Source organism: Grampus griseus (assembly GCF_964374135.1).
Source record: "Grampus griseus genome assembly, chromosome: 9".
NCBI classification, from domain to species: domain Eukaryota; kingdom Metazoa; phylum Chordata; class Mammalia; order Artiodactyla; family Delphinidae; genus Grampus; species Grampus griseus.
The window spans coordinates 67,080,183-67,098,732 of NC_139003.1; the positions used below are offsets into that span (position 1 = coordinate 67,080,183).

General features: G+C 34.6%; 1 protein-coding gene across 6 annotated transcripts in view; it reads right to left on the reverse strand.

Annotated features, from left to right (window-relative positions):
• The window catches only part of DGKB (diacylglycerol kinase beta), a gene marked incomplete at both ends in the record, with an annotated part of 639,446 nt that overhangs the window by 425,798 nt on the left and 195,098 nt on the right, over nt 1-18,550 (reverse strand). For all 6 annotated transcript variants that reach the window (XM_082661792.1, XM_082661790.1, XM_082661789.1 and 3 more), the window contains 2 exons: nt 7,013-7,087; nt 10,335-10,408. In XM_082661792.1, the coding sequence (XP_082517918.1) occupies nt 7,013-7,087; nt 10,335-10,408 (149 nt within the window). The remainder of the gene's footprint in view (nt 1-7,012; nt 7,088-10,334; nt 10,409-18,550) is intronic.

Sequence of the window (18,550 nt, forward strand, 5' to 3'; positions counted from 1 at the left end):
ACTGGCATCAGATATAAAACAGGGCATTCTCATAGTTATCGAGATGAAAGTAGAAGTTCAATACAATTCCATTCAAACTCATACTTTAAAAACTCGAGACAATAACAACACATTGAAGAGAGTAAATGTCATTAAATTTTGAGAGAATAATTAGGGAGTTACATTATATAAAACAGTCTCCAGTGAGAATCAACAAATAGATCCATGAAGCAAAGGAAAGGGAAGCAACAGTCTAACATATATATTATTTCACCATATATAAAGTACGTCAAATCAGTGGTGAAACAGTGGACAAATGAACAGCTTTCGTTGGGACAGCTAGATTTCAATCTGAAGGAAAAAAATGTTCCATGCCTACATCATCCTAGTCTGTCAACGCATCTCTAAGAAAAATGTAATCTTTAAAGATTAAAGGTTAGAAATTGAAAACAAAATGAAAAATTAATAAAAGACATAACAATATTTCAGTAATTTTGGCTTGAGTAAAGGTTTTTCTAAAATATAAAGTTGAGAAATCATTCAGTGTAGAATTAGCAATGAAAATTTTATATATTTATATGGACAAGAAAAAGAACAAAATATACAAACTGAAAGCACACAGAACAAATGAAAAGAAAACACTTGCAACATATATAAAATGATAATATTTATACAATAAGATTTTAAAATGAACACAAAAAAGACAAATCAGAAGGAAAATAGGCAAATAAAAGAGCACACGTGTAAAACTGATAGCTAGTGGGAAGCAGCCGCATAGCACAGGGAGATCAGCTCGGTGCCTTGTGACCACCTAGAGGGGTGGGATAGGGAGGGTGGGAGGGAGGGAGATGCAAGAGGGAAGAAATATGGGGATATATGTATATATATATAGCTGATTCACTTTGTTATAAAGCAGAAACTAACACACCATTGTAAAGCAATTATACTCCAATAAAGATGTTAAAAAAAAGAAAAAAGAGCATACGCTTTACATAAGAAATCAAAAGTTTAGTATATATAAGACAAAATGCTTGTTTGGAGCATCTGTTGGTTTTGCCTTATTTGACTGTGGGGAAACATGCTGCTGAATGCAGTTTTGGTACGTCTATCAAACAAGGAAACCAACTGCATTGACCCAAACAATGCGGTAGGCACGTGGCCAAACCTAGGCCTATGAGACACTTCTTTTCTAAATTTGAAAAATGTGAAACACAAAGATCACGATAGGTTGCTGGTGCAAAAAACTAATGCTTGTCTAAGAATTTATAGTAATTATTATAAATTTAATGGGGAAGTTACTCTAATTGTAGCATATCAATATGGCCTATAATACCTATTATATAGTAATTAATCTACTAAATCAGTGGTTTTCCATGCTGTCTCCACATAATCAGCTGGGGAGCTTTTAAGAAACTGAAGTGCCTAAGCCCACCACTCAGATATTCTGAATCTGGCTGTACTCCCAACACCTCCTTCAACCCATACCTATGCCCTCATAGGGAGTTCTCCATTCTCACAGTTTAAGGATAAAAAAACAGATTTACCAGTGCCTCTCCATGATATATCAGAAGTAGCTGGAGGTAGGCTGCTATGGCAGTACAAATAAACTGGGAATAATTTGAGGACAGAAGAGAATGCCATTTGACCTCTGGGCAGTATCTCAAACAATAAAATGTCCTGTTTACCTTTTCTGGACAGAGATGTTTAGAGTTTAGGAAACATACTAATTTAATAGTACTGACTAACAAATATTTCTTACACTATTAAGGACTCGGAAAGGATAAGAATGGAGAATTAGTGATGGAAGCAAAATTTATATGAGTGAATTTCTCAGAATGGACCCATAATTGGGAGTCTAATTGCTCCAAAGGAATGCCAGTTAGCAAGTTTTCTTAGTCACTCTCAGTGAGTGTTCAAAACACTCATGTTCATGTTGGTAGGGTTGGAAGCTTTGGAAGGGATAAACAACATGAATTTATCTTCAACAAGAAGAGTAGGTACTGACTCTGGAGTACTCAACTGTCATCAAATGAACCAATTAGTGAATTCCAATATGTTGCTATACCTCAAGGGAACCTAAGCCAGCTACTTAAGGGTAGCCTAAAATCCCTGGACCCTTTCCATAATGCAACTGCAGCCATTTGTCCTCACTAACTGGACATTTGTTCTAGCAATTGGATTTACTTTTCTTTCCCATTATGCCTGTGTCAATGGTCATAGCAAATGACTTACTGAATGCCTTAACCACTATCATAGTGTCTCACATATTGCTGTCTCCTTTCAAGGAATACCGTCACAGAGAAGGAAGAAAGACAGTGGGCTGATGCCCCTGTGACATAAAGGTCTTCTTATATGTTTTATCAAGGAGAAACAGTTGTCCATAGAACACTGAAATAACCTACTAAAGACTCAATCACTGAATCAGTGGGGGCACTTAAATGGTGTATGATCAAACAGCTATATCATGTGCTCTGAACTATACGATGCTGCTTTACCCAATTCACAAAACATGGTTCTGGGACCTAAATGTAAAGCTTGGTGAGGAAACTTACAATTACACTTAATACTCACTGTGAATCTTAAATTTATGTGTCAAATTGGCTGGGCCACGGATGCCCAGAAAGTTGATCAAGCATTATTTTGAGTGTTTCTGCGAGGGTATTTTTAGATGAGATTTAACATTTAAATCAGTAGACTTCATAAAGCAGACTGCCCTCGCTCATGGGTGACCCCCATCTAATCAGCTGAAGGCCTGATAGAACAAAAGGCAGACCCTAACCCAAGAAAGAGAAAATTCTCCAGCCTGATCACCTTTGAACTGGGATGTTGATTCTTCCTGGTTCTACAGCAGCTTGCCAGCCTTTGGACTCAAACTGGAAGATCAAATTACAGATTTGGATTTGTCAACCTCAATCAGCATGTGAGCCAATTCCTTATAATAAATTTCTCTCTATACATGTGTACTATTGGTCTGTTTTACTAAAGAACACTGACTAATACATTCACTTTCAAATATTTTGCTTCACATTCCCTTGGTTTTGAACTCTTAGGGTTGAGATGTTTTAACACCAAAGAGGAATGGTAGCATATGAGACAGTAAAATTTTCATTGAATTGAAGCTAACACTTGGGCATTTTGAGGCTCCTCGTACCACTAGACTAACAGGCAAAAAGACAGATAGGATGTTAACTGGTATAACTGACTCTGATTCCCAAGGAGAAATTACGTTTGCTGCTATATAATGGGAAAAGGGAGTACTAATAGGACCTCTACTCCGATCATTGGTTTAGTTGTAAGGGCTAGGTTACATACAGTCACAAACAACCCAAAATCTTCATGGCATAATCTCACAGAGGCTTCTTTATCATCCATTCTACAGGGACGTGGGGTAAGCGGGGCTGGGGGTAAGGGCTCTCTCGCGTGGTTTTCACTCTGGCATCCAAGCTAACCAACAGGCCAATATTGAATACTGCTGGTCACTGTGGTAGAGGAAAAGAAAGAGTGGAAAATTTACTTTCTGCTCACAGTTTATTGTAAGAGAAAGCCATATAGCCACTCTTAATACCTAAGGTGAAAGGACTGAAATCAAGATCAAGTGCCTGGCAGAAGACCTGGAAATATTTGATAAACAGTACTAATACCGTCAGCTACTACCATGCCTGTCATTCAAGGCACACGAGAAACAAATTCAGCCCTATACAAGCAGTACTACCAAAATCTCAGACCTATCAGGCAAAAATATTTGAGTCACTACGCTGGGGAAACATTTCCAAGAAGCTGAGAAATGTTTTATGTTTCAGCTACAGTTTTCAATCAGTAGTGAAACCAGGACTATAGACTTTACATGTGTTTTATTCTTTGTATTATTAAGAATATCATTTAATGAAATTCATATTTAGAGTTAAATATGTAATTTTCTCATTACATTTCTGTATATTGAGACCAAATGGATGAAGGGAAAGGAGAAAATAGTCATCTCCAGAGATGTTTTAGAGAACCAGGACTGGAAGCTGGATATAGTAACAATATGAGACGTGGGATTGTCTACATTTTAGGAGGATGTGTATTTCTGGCTACATATTTAGCAGTAGCAATATGTTGAATGGTATTTTTTTTCAACTTTTATGTTCAGAAAAGAAGAGATATTGGATAACTCAATGGTTGGACCATGGTGAACACCTATTGTTTATTCCCACCGAGAATTCATCTTTCATCCTCAGGTTATATAGCATCCTCATTTGGCTTTGAGGAGACAAACAATTTAGATAATATTCTTGATAGGACTGTTAAGTCAAGATGCTCCATCCCAAAGTAGCCAAGGCTGTGGCATGGGAAACAAGAGAGGCTAATAAATATGCTTCTCCTGGGGATATAAATTTTGAATATAAAAGCAAGAATACCAGAAACAATTGGAATCAATTTCTCTTAGCAGTAACTCCTACGGACTCTGTCTTTTTAGTCATAATTTCCTCAAATTGTCCTGATTCCTATCCTTTCTGAAACATAGTTCTTCATTTTTCCATTAATTATATGAGCTACTTCATCATTTTCCAGTAAACTCTATTTTGGATCATAAGCCAGATTATATTTCTGTTGTTTATAGAAAAGTCAATCTAACTAATGCCATATTCAACTTTATAACTGATTAGCCATGCAAATAAAAATGACAAGGATATATTTTCACCTAGTATATTTAACAATAATAAAAATTACTGAAGATAGCCAATTTAAAGTAGGGCATGGGAAATAAAACATTACATATTGCTGCTGGGATTATAATTTGATACAAACTTTTTGTATAGTAATTTGGCAGAACCTGAGAAGTAAAACTGAAAATATTTGAATATGCTTCTAAAAACAGATAAATTGATAGACATTAACTTAAATTATGCCAATTATTTAAAAGTACAGGCAATATAAATATTTCCCAATAACAGAATAGTTAACAAAACTATGGAATACTGTGCAGCTCTTAAAAACATTTAAACTGATCAATATCTACTGAACTCAAACAATATCCACCATATGCTTTTGAGTAAAAGGAAGCAAGTTGCAGAGCAGTAAAAAAACTACAGTCTAAGTAGTTTAATCCACAGTCTAATCCATTTATCTATGCAACACATATATGTGTGTGTCTATATATGAATACATTGTATATATATGAATACATTCTATACATACAGTAGTTTTTATATTTATAGAAGTTCTTGGAGGATATGCACAAACAATTCACAATAATACCCTTGAGAGGTGGTAGTGCTTAAAGTGGGGCCCTTAACTTAATTTCTAAATAATATTCATTGTAGCGTGGAATTGTACAAGTACACTTATTACTTTTATTTTTCAGTATATTAAACTAGAGAAGATAATAGGATGGCTAACAGTTAAAGAGTAAAAGGAAACATGTAATAGATATTTAAAGTGGAGTAGGAAAAAAAATGAAATGAAATGAGAAAACAAGGCTAAAATCAAGGTTATTGCAATAAATTTACATAGAGCTACAAAGTGATTATGTTATTGATTATTAATAAATGATATTGATAACAAATAACAGTCAGAGGACATATTATGTGGTAAGCACATTTTTATATGCTTCATGGGTAACACCCAACTTAATTTTATAACTAGCCTATGAGGCAGGTACTATTCCTTCATTTCACGGAAAAGACCATGACGACACAGGGTGGTTAAATGATAAGGTTTATAATTAGCAGAGTCGTTACGTATTTAGTTTAACTATAAAATACAAGCAAATCCTGGATTTACTTGGTCTGGTGGACCTACAGAGGTCTTGGAGTAGCTAAACTTCTTAATGCAAAATTCCTTAATCCTGCAGATTAAGAGCTACTTCTTTGAAGTTCAGAGAATACTAAAGAACAAGAAAAAGAGGCATCCTGACTGAGCTTCTGTGTTAATATCAAGACTTTACTTTTCCTTGTCTTTAACTAGACTGGAACGTCCAGCATGTGTCTCACCTAGCCAATAATCTGACCATGATCCTCTACCTGGTGGAGTCTGGAGTCTGACAAAAGCAGTGTTCTGAACTAAATTCCTGTGGTGAGCCTGCCTTCTACAGCAAGGAGTTCCACACATCATGGCTCAGCATTTGGAAACTAGCCCTGGACAACAGGTAGCAGTCAATGGAAGAAAAAGATGATTATAATTGTGGGAGCCTGTGCTAATTAATTGCATATTATTTACATTTATCTAACATGAGATACAATGGCATAAATTTTATTCTGAGCATTTAAAAGACAATTTTAACATTTGGTTTCTCATTTCTGAGAATAACCTAGAAGACTTATTTTAACCATACCGATTTTGTTTTTTTTAAAGAAGTTTAGTTATAGAGCTTTTCTCTACTTCATCTGGTCTAATGTTTACTATCATGTTAATAGAGAGAAATCAGATCAGTGGAAGAAAATGACATTAATTAGTTAACTAGGCCAAGTTAATGATGAATTATTTCAGTGCATACTTGTGATACCAAAAGTATATGTATCTGTTGAAAAATAATTGTATTTCACGACACCTTGCCTATTAATAAAGTACCTTATAAAAGAGTGATATGTATTAGAGTTTGTAAGTAGTAAGTGAAAAAATCATATTATGATTTCCATTCTTTGTTAATGAGAAGAATTAAAAAAAGGTTTTTTTTTTATTCTGTAGTAGATCTATGTCCTATATTTAATAAACGGAAGGAGAGCAGTTCTTCTAACACATAGATGGTTTAGTAATTTAAGGACCCAGCTAATATATGTGTATGTCTGTGGTGTGATTATTCTTATTAACATTACTACTAGCAGTATGAGAATTACTTCACAATATTTAGAAAGGAGGAAAATCTTATCGAAACAGGCCATTTTGAAAAACAGCACCTGCGTCAGTTTCTCTTATGTAGTTGATATTCAACGTTGTTTTGTCTACTAATCTGGCTGCTGTATTTGAATAAAATTACTTCTACGTTTGTCTGGCTGCTTATTTAATTAATTAGTGTTAAATGAATTAATGGTAATAATATATATAGGCTTACCCTGGCATTGGTCCATTTCCAGCAAGACTGTAAACCTGACGAGGATTTAGCAGATATTGGAATTTTCTGTAAATTCTATAAAGATGAAAATATGGAAGGAAAAAATAAAATTTAGTGATATTTTTATTCTAAATATGCACATGCATTTAGAACACCCTCTATCCTGCTTTTGAATGTTATTTAGCTAATAAGAGTTCAAATTAATATTTTAAAATATCAGTATACAATTAGTTAAATATCTTCTCTTAATAGATCCTTGGGAAATTTACAGATTATTGGGCCAATGTAACAGAGATGAAAGTTACTTATCCCATATGTAAAATGGGATTGGACACTGTATGCATGAAAGTAAAGACTGTGACTTTAGCTGCTTAATTATTTCACATGAACAATCATCTTGATGAGCTAGATCACAAAATTGCTAAACGATTTCTACAGGCACATATTAAATAATTCATTTTTTTCTGAAAGAACTCAATCTTTGCATAACAAATGCAACAGAAATGTTTCTAAGTACACACACATCCCATATCAGAATTCTGAGACAAAATATTAAAAGTGAAGGAATATATTTGGTTTTTAAAATTAGTTTTTATATATACATGTGAAAATATTACTATATATCTTAACATATTCATATTATGTGTACTGAAACTCTCCAAACATCTACTTATATCCTCCCACGTCCTTGTGCAATACCCTCACATTCTAGATCTTGAATAATGATATCACCTAGCATCTCAAGAATGATCTTAGAGTCATTCTCAGTACCTCCTTTTCCCCAGCACCTAAAATCGAGGACAATTCTGCACCTTCTAACGGAGTAATGTCTATCATACCTGGTTATTCTCACTGCCTTACAAGTTCTCTCACCAGCTTTGTAAAAGCCTTGCCTATTCAGCCTTCTTCTGTACTTCTATTTAAGTACAGTCATGTTGTTTCCATGATGAAAAGTTCCTGTCAGTGGCAAGTTACTTTTTTTTTTTTTTTTTTGCAGCATGCGGGCCTCTTACTGTTGTGGCCTCTCCCGTTGTGGAGCACAGGCTCCGGACGCGCAGGCTCAGCAGCCGTGGCTCACGGGCCCAGCCGCTCTGCAGCGTGTGGGATCTTCCCGGACAGGGGCACGAACCCGTGTCCCCTGCATTGGCAGGCAGACTCTCAACCACTGTGCCACCAGGGAAGCCCGCAAGTTACTTATTAAATATTTTATTATATTTAAAATAGTTTATGTCTCGTCTTTCTCCTCCTTCCTCTTAAACTTCAACCTCGCTGAATATCTCTTGGTTCCCTACCAAAACACCACACCTCTTTCCACACATCTGTCTTTTTTCTTCCTTCACCTGGCAAACATCTACTTATATCAGAACCAACTCAAAAGCTAGACTTCTGAGTCTTCAGAGACAATCATTTCTTCCTCTGAACTTCCATAGCACTTTTATTTTAAACATTCCTAGCTTAGCTTTTGCCTTGGGGTTACTGTAGTAAATCTGTTTACGTGTCTGCCTCCCTGTATGACCGTGTCTTCTGTCTCATGCCCAGTTCCTAGTAGAGACTGGATTCCCTCAAGTGTTGCTGTCTGAATGATGTGTGAACATTTTCACACCTGTTGACTGGTATGGGAAACTATGTGTGAATATATAATTGTTACCTTTTTCTGCTTATCTAATACATCGAAGAAGAAAACCTACATATTTTGAAAGGAAAACCCTGAATAGAATTCCATTATTTGTGAAAGATGCTTCTTATGCATTCAGGAGAATTTATGACTGCATTAATAATAGATCTCCTTTAAACATATTTATAATTCTTTTGACTTTGAACGGTCCCTGTGGGTGTATAAAGGACAAAGCATAAGTGGGTGTGCATATAGGAGCACTCAAATATCCTCCCTCTCCCCCATTAAATTTAATTTACTGATGACTTCAGTGCATCTATCTGTAGATATATATTTTTTAATTTAAAGAAAATTATTTTTATGTACTGGGAGAAGAGGGAGGCAGATATTCAATTAAGGGTCATTCTACATTATTAATGTTATCTTAATTTGAGGGGAATGTTTCCATTTGAAATATATATTTTTTCACTTGATACTTCATTTGTTTCTAATTTCCAACATGAATTTAAGTCTCATCTAATGCTTTGTGAAGAGTTTACTTCTTTTTCAAGATATCCATAATATATACAACTAACAAACTGTGAGTAGGAAAGGAGAAAATAATTTTAGCATCATTATTCATTTATATACCTAAAAGTGAGGCAACTATTCTCTTTAATAAAGCATTGTAAATATTTTATATTATTAAGTCACCAGTTATTTAAAATAACTTGTCTTATTTAGCAGAGTTAAAAGTATAACTATACGATGATAAAAGGGAAAATTTTTTAAGTAGAAATAATATTTTGTTGAATGGAAAATGACCATTCTTCATTTAATTGAAATGAAGCTGGAAAGTTAAATGGTAGGAAAGGAAATTACTTTTCAAAATTCCTTTATTCATGGAAACATTTCAATTTCATTATTTGGTGAAACCACAATGCAAATTTCTATTTTATTATCATAGCGTCTGTGTGAGTGCTTTTATCTGATTGCTCATTTTTTGGCTGGAATTAGTAAAGAGTTCTAGAAATTATTAAGAAAGGTACAACTGCATTTCTGTTTCTGACACTCCTTCTTAGAAGGACATAAGATTTACTCTTCAATGTGGTGATTTTCAGATTTTTATTAAATATTATGATTTAATCATTAATTTTACAAAAAGGAAAATTTTTTGTTGTCCACATGAATACTGAGATACCTGGTAATGCAGCTCATTGTTATTCTGATTAAATACACTGTGCTTCTCCAGGATATATGGCATCATGTTCTCCAAATGAACATGCAGAAAATCATTATAATATATTTTGTCTAGAAGCTGGATATAAATTCTGTTTCTAACTACTGGGCAATCATTTACCTGAAGTCACCTTGTTGACCATTTAGAGAACCAATTTTCATTCAACAGTATTTATGGAGCCACGTTGTATGCAAAGCTCCTTGTTAATGGCTAGGGGTGACAGGCAGGGTAGAGAGAATTCAGACACCTGAGATATGATAATAAAAATATCTACAAAAGGCCATTATTATATTAAAATTTCAACTGTAAAAACAAGGAGAGATCATATCAATATACATTGTTATACAGAGATGAGAGTAACACTTATTTCACATTAAAATTAGTGAACCATGAGGTATAATATTTTTAAATGTTTTTATACTATAAATTTAGTTTATCTTTTTACAGATATATAACATAGTAAATAAATGTGATTTTTAAAAACATACCGTTCTCCTTGCTTCCCACCACTTTTGGGGTTCACAAAAACTAAAAGTGGATGAGTACCAGGAACAGGAGTGATCTAGAAGAAAAGTTGAATACGTGGACAAATTATTTATATTATATATAAAGAGAACCCCCCCGTTATTTCTAAGTCGTGAAATGCCAATTAGCAAATTCAAGAATATGGTTCTTTTGTTCTGTAATGTGGATAGAGGATACATAGATAACAGATAGATCTAATTAGCAACATAATTAAATCCTGTGCTTTGACTCCATATATATCAAAATAAATACCCACTCCACTAAGAGGTGATTTTTCTAGCTAGGAATAGGGCAGAGGGGAAGGCAGCTATGAAAAGGGAATAACCTCTCAATAGCTAGGAGATGAAAACAATAGGTACAATTCGTGGGATCGTGTGTAAACCATCCAGAATAGAGCGGATTATGGTGGTAGAAAAGATTAGAAAAGAAAGGGATCAAAGTTTAAGTGAGCCCTACTCTTATAGACAATCCCTACTTTAGAGCTTTATAGCACATTTGGAATCCATCTTCCCAACCACTTGTAAACTAGAATCTAAATAAGATGGTTTGAGGCCACTTTCAGTCAGAGTCCCCATCTATACGATGTTTCCTCCATGCTTTCTTTTCCTGCTTGAGAAGAGATGCCAGTTAATCCAGTCTATTTGCTAAACAGGAATCCATTAAATTGACTGTGTCCCTATATGCCATGCACTGCTTTCATCACTATACATTCTCCTTTTAACCAAAAAAAGTGCCTGTCTTAGTGGAGCTTATATTCTGGTGGAGAAACAGACAAGAAACAAACAAATAAGGACTTCCCTAGTAGTCCAGTGGTTAAGAATCCACCTTCCAATGCAGGGCACATGGGTTCAATCCCTGGTCAGGGAACTATGATCCCACATGCTGCGGGGAAGCCCACGCACCACAACTAGAGAGAACCTTGTGCTGCAGGGAAAGACCCCGCATGCCACAGCAAAGATCCCACATGCTGCAACTAAAACCCGATGCAGCCAAAAAAATAAATAAATAAATATTTTTAAAAAAGAGAAACAAACAAATAAATATACATTTTGTAGTGAAAAGTATCACCAGAAATAAAGCAGGTAAGGTGCTAGCACTTCATCGGTTGGGGGCAGAAACTGTTTTTGATAGAGTGGCAAAGGAGAACACTTGTATTTTACTTGAATTCAATGTTAAGAGGTAAGCTGTTTTAAATAAGAGTATTCCTATTCAGTGTATACCTATGTAACTCCCATCTAAACATAGTTTGATAAAACAATATTTTAATAACAAAAATATGCAACCAATGCAGTCCTCTAAATATCAAGTTGAAAAGTTTTAGATCAATTTACTTTTTGAAAGTAGAGTCAAAGTGTCCTTCATTGCTCTAGTATTTTTCCCTTAGAAAGTACCTGAAATATTTAATGAGAAGACTAAAAACAATCATTTTACCATATCAGGTTCTTCCTTTTGTTTAAACAATATAAGTTAAAATACCCTACCAACATATTTTCCTCCAATTCTTGTGAAATGCCATTTTTCTAATGAGTATAGGCACTGGGAAATTGTTGAAATCTTCACACTATATGAGAAGGTTGAGTAAAATATTCTCAATTCTTATACTCTTACCCAACTTGTTCCCATTACAATCTATTCTTTCTGACTCTGTTTTACTTCCTCTTGTAAAGAGGACACATGGGTTTTGTCCCATGTGTCCTCTTTACAATTGATTTGTCTCTCATTCAGTTGGGAGATGAGATGGACAAGCTGGATCTGTAGTAACTCCTCAGCTCTTCACCCCTGAACTCCATGTGCTCAATCAGCTACTGGACAGAAAGTACCTACTAGCTTAAGACACTGTGCTATAAACTTGCAATGTGACTTCCCCCTCCCCCCATTAAAAGAAACACCAAAACACACCTCTGACTACTAGTATTCAGTTTCCTTTACTTCTCATTCTATTACAAAATCAGATAGAACTCCTAAAGTTTTCACATGCAAAAAGTAAGACTAACAAATGTGGATTTTAGTTGATTTTTGCATTTAATTTGAATTGTTATTCCTTATTTTTAAAGAGAGGGGAGATTCTCAAGGTAATTAAAATATTTTAGCAAAACATAACATCTGAATCCAAATACTAATTAGGATGATCGTCCCAAAATTCAATATTCAGTTTACTATTACATGAGATTACATTAAGTTCATTTGGGCAAATTTCCATATTCATTTGAAAATATATTTTGGAATAACTTTCAGAAATATTTATTAATTGAAGTGTTTAAAGGCATAATTATGACTTATCAAAGGACAGTACCACGCTACAGAAAATTGTGTTCTGAGGAAACACTATTAAAAACAAATAAAGATCCCACTAAACTATATTATAGTCTGTAGAGGATCTGAAAATATAAAAATATAAAGTATAAAAATATAAAAACCTAGATGTCATTTTTAGGGGTGAGTAGATGGATAATTAGATCAAATGGATTAGAAAAATAGGAGAGAATCTAGATAAAGAATTTAGGATAACGATGATACTCTACAAGTGATAAAAGTCAAGAACCCAAAACGGAAGTACAGGAAATAATAAAATCAAATTAGCCAACTTTTCCTCACATATCCCCTTAACATAAATTATGCTTGTAAAATAAGACTGTATAAAAATTGGAAACTTTAGATATTTATTTGTAAGTTAACAAGGACTGTGGAATACCCCTCTGACAATGATTCTAACAGATTAAAACACCTGACCTAATGTAATCTCCATTTAAGGAGTAGTATGTGATTCAATATCAAACCCACTAAAACTCTGGTTTTAGGGGATCATTTAATGGTGGTATTTATACAAGAAATGTCAAGGTTTCAGGCAAATCGGTATCGTTTTCAATGCTCATTCAAAAAGCTTTTAAATTCTGCTAAACTTTGGTACTATAAAAAGAAGGTCAATCTAGCAGAGTAAATTTAGGTGCCAGGAGACCAAAGGCAGCGTTTTTTAGATTTGAGAGCCAAAGACCTACAGTACTGCATAGCCATTTTCAAATCTACAAGTTAAAAATAAACAACTTCTGTGTTCACTAATAGTCCTGAAATAAGAAGCAGCATCTTAGTGACAGAGACTGCAATTTGTCACTTAATTCTCATATTCCTCTTCATCCTTAGTAAAAGAACCCTGAGTTTTAGGATTGCCTACATATGAGGACATTCTCTTATGTAAACATAGCACAACCACCAAAATAGAGAACTTAACACGATTCTGGACTAGCTGCTTTTGTTATAAAAGCCATTATTGAGACAACTGGTGAAACTTGAATGGGCTCTAAGGATTAGACAGCACTAATGTATCAATTTTATATTCAAGTTCACTAATTCTCTTTTGAACTGTATCTAATATAGTCTTTAACAGGACAAATTTTGGTTTTTTACTTTCATACAATAATTCTGAAATAAGATATAAAACTCATTTATTTTGAAAAGTGATGTACTGTCATCCTAAAATGTCATATGCATTTTGTTATAGACTTTAGCGGGATGGGAAGCAGTTAGACAAAAATACAAGTATTTAAAAAATTCTGTTAGCCTAAAACTATTTGATCTTGGGACTAAATATTTTTATAGCACTTGAAGTAATTTCAAGTGGAACAGTATATAAAACAGATGAAAAGCAAATTACTATGTCTGAAGTGTGAAAGAACCCTGAACCTGTTCTCAGCTTCCCATCACCCCACTCTTGTGCTTGAGGCATCTCTACGGAATCCTGGGCTTCTCAAAACAGTTTTTAAAAAAAAACATCGGGGGGCTTCCCTGGTGGCGCAGTGGTTGAGAGTCCGCCTGCCGATGCAGGGGACACGGGTTCGTGCCCCGGTCCGGGAAGATCCCACATGCCACGGAGCGGCTAGGCCAGTGAGCCATGGCCGCTGAGCCTGCGCGTCCAGAGCCTGTGCTCCGCAATGGGAGAGGCCACAACAGTGAGAGACCCGCTTACCGCAAAAACAAACAAACAAACAAAAACATCAGGATAGGGTAATACACTATAACAAAGAAAATACTGACGGTGGGAGAAAGTGTTCAGGAATATTTTACAGCATGTGTGGTACTTGAAATCTTGCAGAATGGTTATAAATTAGGTGTGAAGGACACTGCAAGAGCAAACAGAATGGATTCTCCTCTATAAAGAATAGAGCTAATCACGTGAGATCGTATTTACTCACATAAAGGGGCAGTTTCAATCATACAGAGTAAACACTGAAGAATAGGACTTTAGGGTCAGACTGGTTTGGGATCCCAGTTCAACCATTCCTTTCTACAGATATGCTCTCCCTTAGTGCCATCAATACGCCTTTCACTCCCAAATTCATAACTGTCCTCATCCCTGAATTCTAGATTCACATATCTGTCTGCCTGCTCGACGTTTCCATTTGGATATCTAACAGCATCAGAAATTTCGTTCCAAACTTTATTCATCCAGATCCTTTTCCATCTCAGTCAATGGCAACTTCATCATTGCAGTTCCATGGGCCAAAGTTCTTGCGATGTCCCTACTCTTCACTTCTTAATGAGGCCTAATCCCACTATCTGACTTAAAATTATAGACAACTCTCAGCCCTGACACATCTTATCTTATTCAGTTCCATTTTTTTCATTCCATTTATAACCTAGCACATTATATGGATGGAGACATGGACTCATTTTAGAGGACTTAGGGAGTTAAAATGACAGTGAAGAGCTGATTATAAGAATCAACAGGCCTGAGGACTCCAAGTGGGCATACACACACACATCATCAAAGAAAACGAGTTAATTTTATACACACTCTATACATTTCTGTATAGTGCATATATGTATGTTTACAGTATTGGGAACTATAAGGATGAGATATTACAAATAATAAAGACAGTAGGGATAGAGAAAAGCAGTTGTGGTGGGGAAAACACTAGTTCAGTTTTAGATATTTCAGTATAAAAGTTCCCCTTTTTATCTTTTGCTAAGAGTATTACAAACTAGACTTTTTGGTTTGCAAGTGATGCTTATGCTTGAAAACTTTTTTCAAAGAATAATTAGGGACACGGTAACGTCGGCTTAATACAGTTTAAACAACAGTTCTGTTTTTTTACTTATTTGTTCACATGTGGATAATCATCTGTATTTTCACATCTATTGCACGTTAAGGAATTGTAGTTTCAATGACATTTGATCATATGTATTAAGTGTAAACCTATGGTATGAGCGATGACAAAGACGGAGTACCTAACCACCTCTATTTGAAGTCCCCTAGGACTGGGGTTAATTAATGAGACTCATCCTAAGGTTATACATGATCTATTACTTCCTCTAATTAGAAATAATAATCCTGATCATTATGCTGGTTAGCTGGAAAGAAGTAAGATGAATGTGCTTAACTATGATTAATAGTCCTTAAGTAGTGTAAATCTCTTCTGTCACTGAGTTATATGCAAACTGGGCTGCAACTCAATGCTTTTTTATGATATATATAATTTTTAAAACTTGCAGAAAGAATTAATTTTCTGTAAGAACTTTTTACCTTTTATGATAAAGAATAAGCATTTTATTATTTTAAAATTGATTACCACAACAAAAATGACTTATTTTTCCATTTTGTATGAAATGGTTATCCAATAATTTTATTCTCTTACCTTTTAAATATTTTCTCCCAAATTATGTGAATACCTATGTGCATCATATTTTAGTCCATTCTGCTGAGGTGAAACAGACCACTGCATGTGATTATATACCAATATTTTTTTAAGTAAAAAAATTTTAATGATGATGATTACAGTATTTACTTACTGCTGTTTTATAAGGGCTGATGTCTTCCCTTTGCTAACTGACAACTTTACCTGACACTTTTTTTTTTTTTTTTTCTTTGCGGTACGTGGGCCTGTCACTGTTGTGGCCTCTCCAGGACTGGGGCATGAACCCGTGTCCCCTGCATAGGCAGGCAGACTCTCAACAACTGCGCCACCAGGGAAGCCCTACCTGACACTTTTATATGTCAAAGAAAGCTATGAAAAGTTACTATCTGGTTAGAGAAATGAAACACATCCACAGAGAAAGTTAATCACCTATTGTTTTTGATGTGACTAATTTAGTTGTAATAAGATTGAAAATTTTGGATCCTTTTTGAATAAAAAAGAAAACACAACTTATATTGCTATGTCAGTTTAAAGTCTTTAGAACACTCCGCATGCACCATTTAATTTTGGTTCTGATGTCTGAGTGAAGTCAGATGTAACTACACAAATCTTAGGAAACTGAGACTAAAGCAGTTATAATTCTAGTGCATTCATGCTTTTTATTTCAAACTTTGCAAGAATGTAATAGTACATGGAAGAGCAAGGTGGTCAGAAATATAGCATTTCTGGACCTGTTAAAATTTGTTAACCAAGGAGACAGGGATTTTAGGAGTAAAACAAACTCTGAGTCACGTGGTCCTCATTCACACCTCACTAACTGTGAGGCCCTAGGAATAATGTGACTTCAGAACATCAATATGCTCATTTTTAAAGTGCTAATAATAATATTTATCATATGTTAGAGAGTTAAGAATTCATAATTATCTCATATGTTCATTGAGAGGTGTCACTTAATACACATAAAATATCATCACAGTGCCTAGCATATACTGTTTAACAAATGATGCATGTTTCCCTTCCATGTTGAGAAGTATGTGCCTAGCCATATGTAAAATATACTTGAATTTTAAAATTAGGTTTCCCTTTTGTTATTTTCATTGCAGGAACCCAGAGCGACTAAAGATTTAAACTAATTGATATTGTCAATTGACTTATTAAAACTACAAATGTTGATTATTTTCCACTAAAAATTTCACAGGATCACTTAACAAACTAAAAGCTTTTGCTATCAAAATTATGAATAGATTTCATATTTGGGGCTTTCAGTGAGATCACTTAACACCCAAGTATGCCTTTCAAAAGGTGTGGACACTGATTTTCTCTTTCGATAATTAACTTCTATACTCTCTAACCAATGTAAATAAATTTATTGTTCCCAATTTCCTCTTTTTACATTTGAGTTTAATAATTCATGAACAATATTCTATTCTCAATGTGTTTTATTATGTCAAAACAAAGCAGTAAACTGGTTATCAATATTTAAGCAATAATTATTAAATTTTCAATGAGATATTCAAAACAATGAAGAAGCAAGCATTTAGGCAACTACTGTGTGCTCTCAACTGTGCTTGTAAATTAAGAAATATAAAAGACATAATAACCCACAGAATCACAGATAAAATAATAAATAAAAAAAGATATAAAATCATGTATACTGAACACAACTATGTGACATAGTATATCTTTGTGCGGTAAGAGGTTGGTAAATTTTCTTGGAGAACATGAAACTTGAAGCCTATTCTTAAGGAAAGGAATTAAAAATTGGAAGAGAGAAACGTATAGGTAGGAAAGCAAAACAAAAGAACTTAATCCATAGATTAAGCCAAATTCTTTGATTGTGCTCATGTTTGACTGAGAAACAGAGGCAAATAATTACAATAGATTCAATCTGTAGGATGTCTTAAAATACAGATGGAAAGAAATGTTACTTTTGATGTCAGAGACCCTAGGGGTAATTTAGAGGTTTTTAAAGTACTCAAAACATGATTTTGAGCTACCTGTGTTAATTTAAACTAGAAATATACATGGAGTTTTAATTTCAACTTAAAATATTGGAAGATATGGATAAATTATAATAGATTTTATTAAATAAACTTTCTTTTTTGTAAAATTAATTTATTTATGGCTGTGTTGGGTCTTCGTTGCTGTGCGCGGGCTTTCTCTAGCTGTGGTGAGCGAGGGCTACTCTTCGTTGTGGAGCATGGACTCTAGGTGTGTGGACTTCAGTAGTTGTGGCACTCGGGCTCACTAGTTGTGGCACTCGGGCTCACTAGTTGTGGCTCACGGGCTCTAGAGCGCAGGCTCAGTAATTGTGGCACATGGGCTTAGTTGCTCCAAGGCATGTGGGATATTCCCAGACCAGGGCTCAAACCCATGTCCCCTGAATTGGCAGGTGGATTCTTAACCACTGTGCCACCAGGGAAGCCCAGATTCTTTATTTTTATTATTGATTTAGAAAAAAATTCCACACAAGTAGAGTTCATTTTATTATTTTCTGAAGACATTTTGTGAGTCAAAATCACTTCCAAATAGATATAATAATATGTGCG